Raw genomic sequence first — 17,731 nt, 5'->3', positions numbered from 1 at the left:
TCCCTGCCCTTGCTGTTTCCACACACCCAGCGGCACCATTGCAGGACTGCCTGTTTCAGCTTGACATTTTGGACGATCAATATCTTCTTCTTCAGGGCCTGGCACCTATCGATCGCCATTAAACTCTAATTAATGTGGAGAGGGCTGCTGTTTGTCTCCCGCCACTGGGAATAAACAAACCGGCTCTGTCTGCGTAACGGGCTCCTAAGCTGCTTTTTAGGGCGCGTGGTGTAAGCGCCACAGACCTGTGGACGGCACTGGTCGGTGCTTTTCCTGCTGAGACCGGTCTCCAAACGGGCTGTATTACCTCATCTTACGTCCTGACATCCCGTTTCTGTGATGCATAAACAGCTGCCGGCTTGCTGTACAAGGACGTGATGCGTGCATTATTTTTAAATGCCAAAACAGACAGACAGAGCAATGTTTTTGTTTGCCACTGTACCTTATGTGGCCATGTCATTTGCATATGCAAATAAATCTCCCATAGTGCTGCCTTAATTAGGGCCGGTTGCCACGGTGAGGCTCATTGTCGGCGATTTTGTTGGTATTCACGTTCTGCGGTTTAATCAAGCACTGGTAATCCCTCTTGCATCCTCAGACAATAAAGTCAAAGACAATCGACTGGTAATTTGCTTATGTTACTGGTCAGCAGTGGAAAAGTAATGAGTAATTGCCACCTGTAGCCTGTGGGGAAGTTGATTTTCCCATCGCCAAAATCCCTGATAAGTGTACAGAGAGGAAAACAGAAAACTGCCCAATACCTTCAAGGTGAAACAGCAACAAGAAAACCTCGACATAAAGAGTGATTTGAAAAGCTAACTGCCAACTATTAGCGAGACAGTCCTGAGAGACCAGGGAGGCCGTCTAGCCTGCATATGAGCCAGTCAGTCGATGGGAGGCCAGTGATAAACAATCAATTATGCAGTGATATCACGGACAGCTTAATAAGCAAGAGCAATTGGCTGCAGGTCTGGCAGCCCACCAGTTAATAGGTAGCCGCATTAATTATGCCTGCCCCCTATCTGGCGGTTCAAAGGACCTGGGGCAGGCGGAATCACCAAGAGGCCCAATTAAAGCAGGAAGGGGAACATCTGCTGGCCCTGAAAAGGGGCCCACGTGCCCCTCAGCCTGCAGAGCTCCACCGCGCTCCTGCGGCGCGACACCTGAGCGACGCGCCGGCCGAGACGCACCCGTCGGCTGGGGGTGGGGGCACGGAGCGCAGTGCTAACGGCCGCTGGAGTGGGCAGGGCACGGCGCCGACCGGAGAAAAGCATCGTACTTGGACGTCGACATGGTTAAAACACTTAGCATGCATTTAAAAAACAAAACAAAAAAAAACAAACCCGGAAACGCTACGGTTGAGCTCTTTGTTTCAGCAACTTGCACAGTTTTTTTTTTTAGTTAACATAATTCTGGCAGGAGGGAGAGGCAGTGGAGTAGTAACAGTGTATCCAGAAAAGGGGATCGGGCAATTTAGCGGTAAAAGGATTACGGAGGATGTATCACAGAAGGAAGCGCAACAAGAAGACAAAGGTGACGTTCTTACTGCGGAGCACTTCATTTTTTCATTCATCCAGAAAGGCTTTTTATTCTCTAAAAAAAACCTTTTCAAATAAAACTTTCAGAATTCATAAAATATTTCAAACAACCCAGTGCCAGAATGCTAGCACTTGAGTAGCGGAGAGTAGCTAACATGCAACAAAGTAGAAATGTTAGTGTACCTTTATCCCTCCACGCAGTCTTTAATAAACGCCAACAAAAAGAAAAAAAAAAAAACATTCCCGATTACTTCAGGAAATCGTTTGACAGGACTTCCGAAGCGCGCGACTGCTCCATGAAAGAACAGGCAAAAGGCAGGCACGCGGAAGTACAATTACAGCCGGAACGTAACCGATGTTTGAACGCGCCGCGTGCTGAACGCGGTGTGCCTGGAGAGCTCCCACGGTGTCGTGAGACAGCCACGCCGCCGCGGCAGCAGGGCCATGAACCCAAAGATGAACCCAAAGAGGCTTTCATCGCAGCCAAGCTGATGTTCACCACTAAAGAGCCCCGTGGTGCAGGTGGGGGAGGGTGCAATGATTCTCGCGGCGACAGGGACAGATGGATATGACCACATTTCAGCCTCACGTGAAGATGGCTTTCGCTGCTTGGGTCTTGTAGGCTGTACTCACGCGCCACGTTCTTTTACATCACCACCTCTGCTGGGCTGTAACGCAGATCTGGGTTTGCAGGTCTGTCTTTCCATGGCTCTGAAAATACAGTAGTGGAGCTACTGCAGTATTTTAAATGCATGACAAGGAACTTGCGCGTGAATTTGGCTCACAGTGCCTGTGATCTCGCGCAGGCATGAAAACTGTCATGGGTTCACCTAGGCAGGATTCATTAATGCACGCGCTTTTTGGTCTTGCTCTTAAAACACAGCAAGACACCACACTTCTTAGCTTCTAACCCCCCCAGAGAGAACACAGAGGAACGACTTCTCCTGTCACCAGCCAATCCCCAGGGACAACGAGCCAATCAGAGCCCCCCGTCTGCCACACTCTGGCACCACCTCTCAGTTGCTAAGAGACGGATAAAAATACACAAAAGCTGGGCAAGATGGACATCTTGGCCCCACCTTCATACACAGGGACATGAGTCCCTCACTCAGGGAAGAAAGATACAGCATTAAAGAGAGAGAGAGAGAGAGAGAGAGAGAGAGAGAGAGAGAGAGAGAGAGAGAGTGTGTGTGTGTGTGTGTGTGTGTGTGTGTGTGTGTGTGTGTGTGTGTGTGTGTGTGTATCTTAAGGATGTAAGGAAGGATTTCCGATGTGCGTGTATTTCTGGGGTGATCAAGGAAAGCATCATCAAACAGAACAGTAAACATTACCTTTAAATTCTCCATTTTTAATTCTCTAATTCTCGTTTTTATTAATTGTATGTCATTTTGCTTTTTATTGTCTGACCACAGGATGCTTATTTATTCTAAGCCATTAAGCCCGGGCTTTGAGTCTGGAAGTGTGTTCGTTCATCTTCACTGGCTTGCCAGGAAACACAAGACAGTTCAATATCCTACTCTTGCCATGAAGGGGAGGATCATCGGGGATCGGGGAGGAGAGCACATCCACTACCGGAGTAGCAAATCCACCGGGCAAAGCTGGAGCAGGTGATGTCGGCTTAATTAACACGAGAGAACCGCCTGGGTCGCCGGAGAGGCCTCCTGCTTCCCTGGCCTGCGTGAGGGACGGGGAGCAGGAAGTCAGGTGCCACCCCCTCACCCCCCCCCCCCATGCCGCATCATCACTCTGCTCATTCAAACGTTCAGGTGCGGCTCACGGCATATAATTATCTTCACCTTTTCTGTGAAGATGCGATGAAAGGAGAGTCATGTCTCTTCATCATTCATGGATCTTTGGTTCTTTCGCGTTCTGCTGGCAGGCATGGCATTTGCTTCAGTTGCTAACTGTGTGGCTCAGACTTGCCTGGATATTGACAGGGTCTACGGAGACAATGCCCAATTCCCGATCAGTAAGAAAGCGAAGAAAACTTAATTCAACAGCATGGTTGTGGAAGCAGGTTTATAGGAAATCAAGTATATGTATGTGTGTGTGTGTGTGAGAGAGAGAGAGAGAGAGAGAGACACACCAGGGTGGGTTAGGTTATGAGTTTCACTAAATGTTACTGATAAATGTGTGGATCTAGGCCAAAATGTTAAGGCCACCAAAGAAAAACGCAACATAAATCTCATCATCCATACTTACTAGAACTTCCATACAGACCCACTCAGATGGAAGTGGAAGACATAAAGCATGTTCATTTTAAATAATTATTAAGTATTAAATATTAGGATGAAAAGTCATATTTTCATCCTAATATTTAATGTTACTGGTTTGATTGCAGTCTTTAAGCCTTATGACCACATTGTACATTTTTGTGTATCTCTAAATACACAAATAAAACTCTCACTACCATCATCTCCTCTTGTCAGGTCTACTGAAGCTTTTTACCTACACATATACACACCCACCCACCAAAACGTTTTAAAACGTATGACACCAGGACGGCTCGTTGTTGTCTTGAGATAAGAAACAGTGGCCTGTAGTCTGCTAGTCCTCATCCAGCCTCTTCCTGTCTCAACTCTGTCCCCTCTGTCCCCATCCATCCAACAGGACTATGGGAGTGAAGTTTCTCTCAGAGTGTGTCTGACGGGATTACACGTGAGTGAGGTTCGTGAGTCATGTCGGAGCACTACTACGGGCAGAAAGACCCACAGGCAGCACGGATGTCCCCATGGGCCCACCGCGTCTCCCAACGCATGTGACAGAGCAGGAGTGCGTGGTGAATGCAGCTACGCCGGGGGTGTCAAAGCGCCACTATCTGAGAGCAGGGATCATGCGGGCAAAATTAAGACACCGAAGCCAGACGCATTGTAGGGAAACAACAGCTTAAACTGTTAAACATTCTCCGCTACTGTTCAAATAATAAGAATGTGGCATTAAAGCACACAGTTGTCTATCTAACCCTCTTTCTTTCTGTGTCCTGGTAAACACACTCGTTCAGTTGTTTGCTTTCTCTCTGGCCGACCAAACACGGCAGCACTGAGGTGTGCCCGAGCGGATTTTAGTGGCGGCGGCCCACCAGTACGCGGGGGCAAGATTATTGAACTGCCTGGCCGGACCTCCTGGTGCGCTTGCTAATCTGCACAAGCAGAAGTGCCCCTAAATAGACCGTGGCCAGAAACACAATAGCTGCACCTGTCCACGTGCTTAGGCTCAAGCTTGAAGGACACAGCCCGAGGACGGAGTCCGTCTCTGGAGGGAGGAGCACCGGACTTGTTCCACAGCTCCCTTGTCCTCCCATCTTTCTTCTTCCTCTCAGGGACCCGGACCGTTTAGTCGTTCCTTCCAGGCGCGCGGTGCCCGACGGGAGTCAAATTACAGGACACACGCTGGACGGGGCGGCGGTTACACAGAGAGGCTTCCCGAGAGTTGTGAGGAGAGACGCCTGACCTCCTTCTGTTATGCAGAATGAGTCGAAGCCCTGGCCCATGGTGCACGCACTCTCCATGTCCTTCGGATTTGAAGACCGTTGTCTTCTGATTCTCCCTCGAGCTTCTTCATGCTGCTTCTTTGCTCCCATTTTGCTCCGAGAAGCTCCCTCTGCAGTCCTGTTTCCTCTCAGTCACTCCTCCATCTTGTCTGTCCTCTCTCTCTCTCTCTCTTTGAGTCATTTCTCTAAAGCTCCTTCTGTTGGATTCAGCCCTGCAGCTAAGGTCCCAGGAAGTTTCGCCCCTCGTGCGACGGCCGCATCTTTGCCCATGGATCATCTGTACCAGACCGGTGCCCGGCTGCAGCCCAGCTGCCCTCCAACGTGCCCACGTAAAAGGTCCAACGGGGTCAAACCTACTGCTCCCAGCCTGTCTGTCTGTAGCCCAGTGACAGATGACAGGGCTTGAAAACCCAGCGAGATGACTATTCATGACTAGGACCTCATAATAGGGTAAATATTTCTCATATGTTATATCTGTATTCTAGGAAAATGTATAGTGGCTAGTGATTCAGACTGGCTAGCCTCACATGCTCAGATGGAGACATACATAGCAGAATTATCCAATACCGGTTTTGCAAGCTAATTATTCATCTGTAATTGGGACCTGTAGCCTGTCAATATCAGTCAGACCCAGGACCAGCTGGAATGAGTCATTTATACGGCAAGTGTACTCTGTGAATTCCGGCGGACCCGCAGTGAATCTTCACTGGGCTGGAACGAAGTGAGGACCAGCGATTTATGGTGTCTGTCATTCTATTTTCAGGTATTCATTCTCGTTTCAAGTTGGTTGTGAAGGAGCCTCACAAGACTGGATGGAATTAATGAGAGTGAAGAGACGGGCAGCAATCCAGCCACACATGGATAATATAAAGCATGCGTAATATAAAGAAGCAGACAGGCTTTAGATATTAACGTGTACTTTATGCACAGGACTCGGACGTACCCAAGATGATTGAGGGCCGAGTGGCATAATGTAGCTGGTTTTTGGCTCAAAACACAGCCTTCATCCAGCTAATGTGGCATCCAGTTTGCAAAAAAATAACCAAATACTGAACTGACTTCAAGTCACAAATTCAGTGTGTGGGCGATACTAAATACAATGTTTATCAGCTGGTTAACATATACCACCGTCACCCTATTCAAATTAATCTTATTTACCAAGTGCAAATTCCAGACAATATTTATTTCCAGTTATGGAAAAATGAAGTGTAATGGCCTCGGGTAGATTATGATAATAATAGATTTTGCACAACAGCAATTATTTTTTTAGATGTGTTTAGAAGTGTTTTAAAATGTTCTCATGAACATCTCATGAACTAGTGTCCTCATCCTTATCCAAGAGTCCACGTGCTTGGTTCTGGTCTAACTTAACATTTGACTCAATATCTTCCTTCACCCCGTGATGTGTGCAGAAGTCTGACATATTCCCACCTTGGTTAATATGTTGGTTTGTTCTAGTTGACCTGGCTAAGTGGAGTATGAGTGGGAGTCAATACATTTCTGTCTATTTATGGCAAAAGACAAAATGATAAAGATCCCATTATTTTCCTGACTCATATAGCTTTAATCATAAACTGAATTACATGTACCGTTTATATGGGTGTAAATAACGGGTGTAATTCCACAGTCTACACCTGGGAAAAGGTCCTTTTAACTGACTGAACTGAACAGATAAAAGACGACATTACATCTTTAGCAAGAAACATGAAAAACACTGACATTTGCTGCAACCTAAATAGAACAAGAAAACCTATTCCTGCAATTTGCAGAATTTGGCTTCGAGCCAAATTGTGACCGCGGCGTCACACCTAGGCGGCAGGCAAATGTAAATTAATGTTTCTGATTCACTGCCGCGTCCAAGTGAACTATAAAGGCGTACTTCCCAGAGGCAGCTCCCAGGAAGGTGTCCCTGCGTGTGTGATTAGTTCTTTAGCTCATATAATAACAACAGGCAAGGAATGCCATCTTTTAAAGCGGACCCGTGGCAGCACGACAGAGCTGCAACAGAAGTGCTTCCACTGCTACACGACACGTTTAGAACAAAGGGTGATGCATTTTGTGCCGGCCTACCTGAAAGCACTTTACAGAGGGTGGAATCCTCGATTATTAGTGCGATTCATCCTCGGAGTTGTGTGAGAGGCAATGCATAACGGTGGCAGGGGATTAAAGGGGGTGGGCACTTTACCTCCTCGGCACAGCAACCAGTAGCCCCTGAAATGAAGGACCGTGCCGGTGGAAGGTGAGAGGCACTGGGAGCTTCGGAACTGATATTCAACCACGGGTTTCATAGGGAGAAACAAGAAAATGTTGGGGGGTTTTGTCGTTCCACTCAGCTGAACACGTCTGCACACTTCCATCACACTGTTACCTTCTCCAGTTGGGCTGGAATTGTGTTAATTAACCATGGAATTAGATTTAGACAGTTTGGTTTACATGCTTGCCTTTCTCACTCACTCTCTCTCTCTCTCTCTCTCTCTGTGTCTTTCTCACAAACACACACACAGCACTCCCTGTAGCTTTTGTTGTCTTCTCTCCGAGTGTGTGTGTACATATTAAATGAGGTGATGAATGCGGAAAATATTTCTTTTCCAAAAAAGGGCCATCCGAGCCTGACTAATGCTTTAGTGTCCATGGGGGGTTACAGTGGATTTTACACACCCCGGTGTGGTTTAAACCGCTACCAAATCTGTACCGAATCTCCAGATTCTCTTACGGAAATAACCTTACCTCTCTAAACAATCTTATACAAAAGGTCTCACGCTTTTCACCATGGACCTCCAAATTTCAGGAACAGACAGGAGTGTGTGGAAAAGGCACGGTGCTGGCGGCGCAAGAGAGCTCCGTCAGCACTGGGTGATGGATGCGAGTGGCAGCTGCAGCTCTGCAGGCCACGCCGACCCCCTGACGGAGGCGAGCGGAGGAAGACCCGGTGCACGCTCCACCCGCGGAGCAGGACTGCACAGACTTCGTCCCTGAGCTGGAACAAAAGGGGCGGCAGACCCTCCGCGATCGCCACGGTAAGAGTTGGAGCTCGTTATAATGAAATACTGGAGAGAGAAGATGTAGTTTAATTTGCTCGGCCATTAATGAATCACCCCCTGGAGACGATTCAAATGAACTAAATTGCACCGAATAAAATAAATCAGATTATAGCCAAAAGGAAAGGCATTCTCATATAGGCATGGAAAGTTAAATTAAAGGTGCCTTAGAAATAAAATCCTATCATAAAAGATTGAAAGGGAAAAGATGAATTAACATTAATTTAAATCTAAAATTTAAATACAAATAAATTTTACATAAATAACCATTAAAAGGTAAATAGATGGTATTATGAGGTTTTTTTTAAACTCAAGAATATTTAAATAAGTCATTGAACACTACTGTTGCTATATTTACATGGAAGTACTCACAAAGCTGAAAGCTAAGATCCCTTACAGAATCCATTATTTATGACCTTGTTTAAAGTTCTTCCTGATTTTTAACTCGACTGGTAAATATAAACTTTTGCTGGGTTAAAATCCTGGGGGTTGGGGGGTTTGCACGTCCGTAGGACTGCGTGAAGAACGTCCCATACGTACACAGCACTGAGACCTCGAGCTGGGCGAGAGGGCCAGTTTGGAGGTGAATGCGCACATAAGCGCCCTCCCTTCAAAGGGAGACGAGCCGGACTAATGGACGAGCCGGGGGTGATTTCACAGATGGGTTAGGGCCTGCTCCTCTTCATCACTCCGTAAATCAGTCCGCATCCTCCCATGTCTCGTGTTCCTGCAACGGAACAGCGTGGTGGGAGATTTACGGGAATCGCTGTAAAACACGAACATGCTTCACAGCCTTCCAGTAAAACATTTAATGAAGGCTCTTTTATGAGCTTCGTAGATGAAAAATCCTATTTTTATTTTTATTTTTTTCCCCCCCTTACATTTTGTCGTGTCCTGTATCCAAAATCTGAAAACAAAGACAAGGACAACCAACCCGAGGTGAGATCAATCCACGTTCGTGGTGCAATATGTTTTGGAAAATGACGTTTGTTCCGATATGGAGCGATGCGGAAAGGCCTGGTCAGGGACAGGTAGAGCGGAGAATTCACGCCTTCCGATCAATCACCCCCCGTTACCGGGCACGGAGTCGATCCATAACAGATCGACAGCGGCAGCGCCAGGCTGACAACGCCGTCTTAGAGCACGGCTCTGCTGACACAAAACGATGAAGACCCGGAGTTATCTCTGGAAATAAAAAGTGAATGCTCGCATCCCAACGGACTTTACATCTGGCACAAAGAATTTGTAAAAATCCCTCTCTCTCTCCCGCACACACAGACACGGACTAAACTGCGGGACTCCGTATCGACAACGTGTCCACAGTGGTCGTGTTGGATCAGATCTCTTTTTTCCCCTTTCAGCAGCAGATGGGATAGGTCTATTTACTCGGTATCTCCCTAGCTCACACTCTGCCGTATCGTTTCTGCACGGAGGCAGGATGTCAGAATTCGGTTCCCCTAAAAGCTGTGAGCACGTCCCATCGTAAAAATGCCTAATGAATTCTACTCGTCAAACCAGTCGGTTCGTTTGTCTTTTGCCTTACAGACTGATAGAAAATGGAGCGAGATATTTTTAACGGTACCACCCGCTGGCGAGTGAGGAGTCCCGGCCTGCTCCTCACCTCCGCAGTACTGCCAGCTCAGCTCCGATCCTGTCGCGTCCCCGCCCGCATCTTAATTCGGCGATGCGGGTTGATGGATTATTGCGGGCGGACACTCCTGTGGGAAGAGCTAATGGTCACGCCGGTTTGCACGGACAGGGGACATAGTCTGTAATGACTGTAATGTTGCTCTGCCAGCAAAGACCTGCAGAATTCCGCCGATGCACAGGCAGACAGGCATCCATGTTTGCTAAATACAGTTTTATGGTGTTTTTCAATGACGTTTTTAATCAAATAACAAAAAATAAAAAATAAAAATTACGCTTTTGTAATAGTATTTGCTGTTTTATGATAATTGTTTAAAAATTATTCTAAAGTGAATTAAATAAATGATATAACCCTCACCCTTCATAGGTTTCCAAAGTTTTTGGTTCTAAATGGTTTTTCGAACTACAAGCACAAAAGCATTTCAGTGTCATGATATCTTTTGGTTACTGTGTAAATTATACACATAATATAATCCAATATAATATATAATTATACATATAATAATGTTTATCGAGTTAACAAATATTTTAGCATAAAATCATTATGTATTCATATTTTCATGGCTAGTATTCTGTTTGTGTTAACTCTGGGACTTGTTTACATGACGTTTCTTGTTTATGTCGCTGGGTTCTTAATCTAGCCAGCAGGGCAATGACAAATCACTGTCCACTGAACTCGCAAATACCTGCGCAGCAGGGACGCACTTCCAGGTGAGTTCGGACTTTCCGTGCGTTCTGTTGAGCAGCTCGTACCATGAGATTGTACTGATGACCCAAATACACTGAATATCTCACCGGTAAATCAGTGGTACATTAAAAGTATACTAGATTTTTGATGTCTTGTTCTGCATCCAATGGAAGCCCAAGGGAGGTAATTATTTATTTATGTATTATTTATTTGTTTGCCTAGCTTCAGAAACATGCACTTACCGAAAAGAAAGAATGGAAAAATAAATAATTAAAAAATCCAGAAAATTCAACCCAGAAGATACAGTTTCAGAGAAAAAAATTGTATTTTTTTCTGTAGGGAAACATTACTGATTACTGATGAATAAGAAAGGGTGACATCATATTCATTTCGACATCTTAGCATTTAGCAAAATTGTTTATACAAGTCTCTGGGCACTTATGTGCTCACAGCAGAATCCAGCAGTGTGTGATGTGATTCATTGTCCCTGTCTTATTAAGTGGTGACATCATTTTAATTGCCGAAGGGCTGTGCTTCTTAGATCCACAGAAGGGATGCGTTTGAGCTCCGGGAGAGCCGGGAGAGCAGGGTGAGGCAGCGGGGAGGGCAAACGCACACTGCCCCTCGCAGAAAGAAAAACAACACCCGTTTGCACAGTGTTTCAAGTGAAGAGCAGGTCCGAACTGTCCGTCAAACGGACACCTGGTCCCTTAGCCTGTGCATGGCCGTGTGGAAATTCCAGGACCACGGACCCGTCCGACAATAATTTACAGCAGCAGAAAGCCCCAAGAGAGCACTCGAGTCCGTACATGCTGGGGCTTCCCTTCGTGACACGCCTGGTCCGCCAGCACCTCACAGAGGTCACCATTACACCAACAACCACTTTTACAACCCACGAGCATCGCATCGGACATGCAGGCTGCAGGAAGCTCATTTCTTTATTCGCCAAGCACAAGTAATCGGCAGTTTTGCGAGAATCTGCGTTGAGAATCAATGCCAGCCCATTCGTTTTGGATACCAAGACAAGTAATAGACAAAGTTGTTGCTAAATGGAGATTGTTTTTCTTCTGTGCTCTCTGCAGGCTGTGACAGGCTCAAGCCCAACAGCCATAGCTCAGAGCATCGGTACTGAGCTGCAGGTCTTTGTTTAAATGTTGACTGACTGCTGCATATAAACAGGTTTCAGGGGAGCCAGTCAGGAATCATATTCTGTATTCCAGACAGCTTCACTAATAACTTCTAGAGGCTTGAGACATCTCTCTTCCCCCCTGCAGTAAGCCGGCACAGTCAAGCAGCCCCCGAGGAGTGAAGGGGGGGTTGGGTGGGGCAGCCTTTGGTTTGACTGGCACACTCCCGCAAGGTGATGTCATTTATCAATTCCACTATAAATAAAGCAGGCAGTGATAAATTTGTGCAGCTTACTGCCGACGCGGATCCGCCAACACGAAATACGCGTTCCTCCCGTCGGCACGGTTACTGAGAAGACGTGTAATGGCAAGTCAAGACATCTTTATTAAGAAAAAAATAAATAAACAGGTGTAATGGTCAGTTTTAAAATTCTGTGTTGCTTTTAATGATTTGGAGCTTAGTGGATGTCTTTAGTTTGTATTTGTGCACGATGCTGATGGTCCAGGTAACGTGCAGCTCCCAGCACATAAGGGAACTATGTTTATATCCTAATGGATTGTACATTGATTTTTGATAGGCATAAGAAAGAACTCGGAGCGGGAAAAGATGCCTCTTGACACCCATTTTTGAGGCCCATTTTGTTTTAGGTGTTTAGAAAGAAAGAGAGAAGAAAAAGAGAGCAAGAGAGAGAGAGAGAGAGAGAGAGAGAGAGAGAAAGAGAAGTTGGGACAGAGAAAACTGAATCTCATTAAAATGCAAGAAGGAACCACTGAGTGCAAAAAGCACTGAGCGAGCAAAAGAGTGTATTTTTGTCTCTCTCTCTAACATGCACAGGCACACGCACAGGCACACGCACGCACGTGCGGAGTGTAAGGAGCAGTTGAAGAGAGACTGGATAATGGGGTGGGTTCAGCTAGCTCTAGCTGTTCACTGACGTCTTACAGCGTGCGCATTAAGACTAACGCTAAAGCAATATTTAATGCATCTCATTGGCATTCCACTAGTGCAATAGTAAATCCCTCCTCCCTATGACTAAGCCAGTGACACAGCCTCCTCTCTTTATGCATTTCACACGTACGGTACTTGTGTACCGGGAGGAGAAGGCAGCAGGCAGAATGTCCGGTAGGTAAACTGAGACTCCAGTCCCAGGAGGCCAATTCAAACCCATTAGACTCAGGTTTTCCAGAAGAAAACACTCTTTTGCCTCGTGGTATGAAAGGTTGGGCGGTCGGTCAATGGATTTTGATCTCGCATTATTCTGGAGTGGTGAAAGGCTGGAGAAGAACATCCAGGGCGTCTCACGTCTTCTACAGAGTCAAAGAAGCCTGCGGTCAGTGTATTCAGAGGAACAGCGGGTCAGACGGAATAAAACAGGCACGTAGTTGAGAAGCTGGTTTACATAACCAAGTTTCCATCTGTGATTTAAACAGGATATGCCATAAACATTCAGTAGTTTCGGTTAGGGCTCTTTAACTCTCTCTTACTCCACCTGGCTGAACTTGAATGATGGAGCTCAGCAAGTGTGTTAAAACTAAACTAGACTGTGCTGCTACACTTCACATATTGACGTTGCAGAAACCTGCAAAGGCTCATTCAATCACACACACACACACACACACACACACACACACACACAGAGAGAGAGAGAGAAAAATGTTTTAAATCTCCTTCCCCCTTCTGAGTAAACCAGTAAAAATTGCCTGTCTTATTTTAACCTCCTTAAATCGTAAAAACGCAGGAAGCCGTTATCTCCTGGCTTAGATCTGGAAGATCCTTAGAAAACATCCAAGACAATCAATAAGCGGAATGGACAGAGTTCCAGTGCTTGGTGCGAGTCCTGAGTGTGCAGAACAATCCAGGTTTCATTCGCTGGTTCATTTGCAGTGAGCTGCACACACTGTTGCCTGGAGACACGCTGATTAACGTCTCCCTTTACAAAGAACCTATAAACCGGTCAAAGCCTACACGGCCGCTCCAGTGAGTCAGCAAAATTTAGCAAGTAACAGACTCATTATTCACCCTGCGTTATTACTAAACTACGCCGAAAAACGGCAGTGAGTTTCAGATTGATGAGAGAGAGCAATTCTGTTGCGGTGCCAAAGGATCATTTTCGGCGCACTTGTTCTGGATAGCGGACTTCCTCCTGGATCGGCACCTGAGTAAAGGCAGTAATAAGTGTGAAGCCATCTCCCAGAAGCCTTGTTTGTTACGCTGAGCCTGGAAGTTGGCAAAAGGCTGCTTCCTCAGTGAGAGCAGGCTTCACAGATCACTCAACAAAAAAAACAACAAAATAAAAGCCCAACCGATCTTCTAACCAGCCGGGAATCCATGGATTCAGTCACACAGAAGCTAATTCCCCATATCCATGCTGCCTGTGTAAAGTGGAGCCAGAGACTGAGCAGCGACTGGATACAGCATCAGACAGCTCACTTGACACGCGGCCTTCCTGATTAATGGCTCCGGGCTCTTACTCTGAGTTTATTGCTTATCATCCGTGACGAGCCCAGACTACCAGACCCAGGCTCATGCCACACACAGACGCGTATGCCAACGAGCACAACCAAGTGGCCGCATTTTTGCTCTTTTGTACAACGTTTCCAAATTCTACATGTGCCTGGTCTAAAAAGAGTGCATCAAGCCAAGTCAAGTCAAATTTATTTATGTAGTGCTTTATACAACAACCGTTGTCACAAAGCAGATTTACACATAATCGAATCCGAGTCCCCGCTGAGCAAGCCGAGGGCAACAGTGGCCAGGAAAAACTCCCCAGCGCATGAGGAAGAAACCTTGAGAGGAACCAAGACTTGATAGATATTTTGTGTTCTACATTGCAGCTGCACATCTGAAAAATAAAGTGTGAGGATCTGAAAGATAAAGTCTTCCACTGACATTCCTGACTACACAAGCACAATGCAAGTGTCTCAGGTAACACTCCTCCAGTATCCCGCGATTGGTCCAGGCGTGTCAGAACTCCAAGGACTGGAATGCGGTGTGCGTTAGCTGTCTTTTTTCTCTGCGCTTCCGGCCCCGTCAGCCGCGTTCATAATAAACGACGGCGTCTTCTCTGGTGGTTGTTCACGGCCACGGAGCCACCAGCCGCAGTTACGCCCTGGCGTGCAGTGCATCACCCAAAAAAAACAAAACAAATAAGAATAAAAAAATAAACAAACACAAAAACGGATGCGGTGACGGCTCACTCCTGGTTCGCCTCCTGGGCTCGAGCTCCTCGGCAAGCAGGAGGGAGAAGGGGACGAACAAAAAAAAAAAGACAGGGTGCAGCCTCTTCCCTCTTCCCCCCTCCCTTTAACCCGTTTCAGACCAGCCTCCCTGTCTCAGACACCGAGACGCCAGCGTTCAGCACCACGGACAGCAACCCCACACGACGCCACTTCTTATCCCCTGCCACTTAGTGCGAGAGATTCTTCCTTTGCCGCCCTCCAGCCTTTCCCTGTTTCCCTGAAGTCCCAAGCTTCTCTCCTCTGTCTCATTCCCGGCCCCCTTGCCTTATAACTTATATTTCCTGTTGTTTTTTTTCCCCCGCTCCTCTCTTAATGCCACGCGTTCCTCCCACGAGAGCCAGTTTAACAAAAAGCACCGCCAGAACCGTCGATACTTCAAACCGCGACTGCCGCCAATTGTGACGCGTTAGTAGTACGTAAAAGTCATTCTCGATCGCACTGACATCACCGATCCAGAAGCCGTCTGTGTCAAAACGCAGTGTTTGGAAGGGAATACGTATCCGTGCACATTTCGCAGACAGGCAATGCAACTCGGACGCTGCTGAGCAGCAAGCCAGGGACAACGGCATACTGCAGACCGGAAGTACTTCGGGTCTGCGTTATGAAACAGCCAGCAGAGATTTGCACATGGGACGTGAAGGGCATAAATCTTTATTCTACTGTCCATTAGAGCTCTTTCATCCTTTTACCCCCGTATCCATGTATGCCTTTGTATGCAAACAGATTATCGCATTTCCCTGCGATGAAAATCGATGCCCCTCTAACTGCGCTCTCCCAGTGTTTCTGACGCGAGACGGAGGAATAAACACAGGGAAGGTCATGTGACATCCCTGCTTCCACTGAATTTACAAACAGAGCTATAGCAGGGGCTATTGACCAGGCGTCAGGCGTGACGGCAGAAAATCGTTCGAAGTAACAGGCCGTCCTTCACGAGACCGAAAACAGTTCAGCTTATTCCTCTTAATGCAGGAGAATGGGCTCCACCATGGGCGATGCCATCAGAAGAAAGCTTTATAGCACCATCACCACCGCAACAGAAACTTAATCGAAGAACAGGCAACTGATACACACTGTCCTCCTCGAGTGTCTTGGTGTTCACTGCAACGCTGGCGTCCTCTAGAACTGATCTCCCACTGTAACAAAGGACGAGCCGTCTTATCCGAAGGCCGCGAGTCTCCGAAGGCTTTCAGGAACGAACCGGCGAACAGCAGGTCAGATAGCAGCAGCATCTGCTGGCTGTGCTTCAGGCTCGCACTCACCTTCGCTCAGTATTAAAAAACTCATTTTGAAACCTTCTGCGACTGGCGGGACGGATTTATGACCAGCTGGAGCCGACTGCGCGACGTGCTCGCCCAAGTTTGGATGTTCCCAGCCATTTGTGCACCTGCAACCGCTTCAGACATCTAAGAAAATCACGGCCATCTTTGTACTCTGATCCTACTGTTAATTAAACGCCAGAAAAGTGATTCCTTCAAGGCACCGTCGTGGAGTAGTTTTCAGCCTGAGCACCAGCAGCAGAAAGGGACAAAGTGTTGGAGAAGTAGCAGACTAAAGGGGATTTGTTGGACATCACGTCTTTCTCGTCATTCCCGGCCACAACCCCGAGGAGAGCTCCAACATTACCGCTCTTTGTCCCCAAATGCTCAACACAGGCAAGACTGAATAAAACAAAAGGTGAGATCACGTTCCCCAGAGTGTCGCATGTTCACGGCAACACTACTCTGCTGCATGCAGAAGGCTCTCCACGGAACAGATCCACAGATCTAAACGGAACCATTCCACAAAGTTGATTTATTCTACGTGCAGGAACAAATAGCAAAAGATGAAGACCCTGCAGTAAGGCATGTCAGAGCTCAGCCTCTCTGATCAAAGGGTATTTACTCACTCGGACACATTTCAAAAGTTCTGCTGGTCAACCGTAGCCACAACCTATATGTAAACTGACTGCTGACACTATCATCGCCATCATCATGGAGCTACACCGTCGTACAGAGAGGATGCAGTTACCCAAGTTCTCCAACAGTCATACTCAGGGTGTGTCTCTACGTCCCATTTATTTATTTATTTTACATCGATACTACACCAAGTATAGCGGCTATATTGTGCACGACGTCAAAGGTGCATCATACAATAGAACATCTTTTCAGAGCAATTAACAATTTTATAAAAGTATTAACAGCAGCGGTAGAAAAAAAAAACGCCGTGTATAAATATCAGTAAACGTTATTATTAAATAACTTAAAACGCGACAAGCTTAGCATCAGTGTATCTTAAAAACACAAAATGTGCGTCTTAACTTTCCGAAAAAGAAACTTAATTCAGTGGGTTTTGTATGTTCCTCAGATCCAAACAACTAACTACTGTCCGCAACAATTCGTCTTTGAGCGGCGTATGAACACAGCTAGACTGCCACAGAATCCCCGAGCTTTTACTCAGACATCCTGCCGTATGATGTGGGAATAAAGTTCGCACTGCATCAAACGAAACGCGCCGTTCCCGGTGAAATAACCCGCCAGGCCTCGAGCACAGAGCCCGCCTCCAGGATGGCCGCATCGTTTAAAGAAGGCTCAGCCTACAACGGACCCCCTCGCGAGCTAATAATAATTTAAAAAACAAAAAAAACAAACAACTTATCGCAAATTCCGAATTGCCACTTACCGCTTTGCTCACCGAGGAAGACGAGCTTGAATTTTCTTAAAGGGTTCCCAAAGTCATTACCCACGGACATGTTTGAGCTTTTAGTTTCTCAGGGGCGTAAAATATGCGGTGCGTTTCCAGTGGCTTTGGGGCGCTACCGTGCAGGGCTCGTTGGCTGTCCAAGCGGCACTCCTACCCGTTCGGCGGTAGCGATGCTGCACCGTGCTGCCCGTCGGACTCAATCGCGCCTGCGCTCTCTCTCTCTCTCTCTCTCTATCTCTCTCTCTCTCTCTCTCTTTCTGTCTGTCTGTCTGTCTCTCTCTCTC

The 17,731-nt window shown here is 46.8% G+C and overlaps 1 protein-coding gene and 1 long non-coding RNA gene across 3 annotated transcripts in view; one reads left to right on the top strand and one right to left on the bottom strand.

Annotated features, from left to right (window-relative positions):
• Positions 1-17,659, bottom strand: part of rab6ba (RAB6B, member RAS oncogene family a) — a 52,492-nt gene extending 34,833 nt beyond the window's left edge. The window contains exon 1 of the mRNA XM_027007763.3: positions 17,427-17,659. Coding sequence (XP_026863564.1) covers positions 17,427-17,496 — 70 coding nt within the window. The 5' untranslated portion in view covers positions 17,497-17,659. The remainder of the gene's footprint in view (positions 1-17,426) is intronic.
• Positions 1,382-8,141, top strand: LOC145658820 (uncharacterized). Of its 2 annotated transcripts, XR_014124732.1 has the most exons (4): positions 1,382-2,858; positions 2,951-3,145; positions 4,149-5,478; positions 5,792-8,141. It is a non-coding gene; the product is annotated as an uncharacterized LOC145658820 (long non-coding RNA). The 2 variants fall into 2 exon arrangements; XR_014124731.1 differs by having other exon boundaries at positions 1,382-3,145.
• Positions 17,660-17,731: the final 72 nt, after the last annotated feature.

This window comes from Electrophorus electricus, chromosome 7 (genome assembly GCF_041902795.1).
Source record: "Electrophorus electricus isolate QZ-2024a chromosome 7, ASM4190279v1, whole genome shotgun sequence".
In the NCBI taxonomy this organism is placed as follows: domain Eukaryota; kingdom Metazoa; phylum Chordata; class Actinopteri; order Gymnotiformes; family Gymnotidae; genus Electrophorus; species Electrophorus electricus.
The sequence above is the reverse complement of the archived record's forward strand: the minus strand, read 5'-3'. Positions and strand labels throughout refer to the sequence as shown.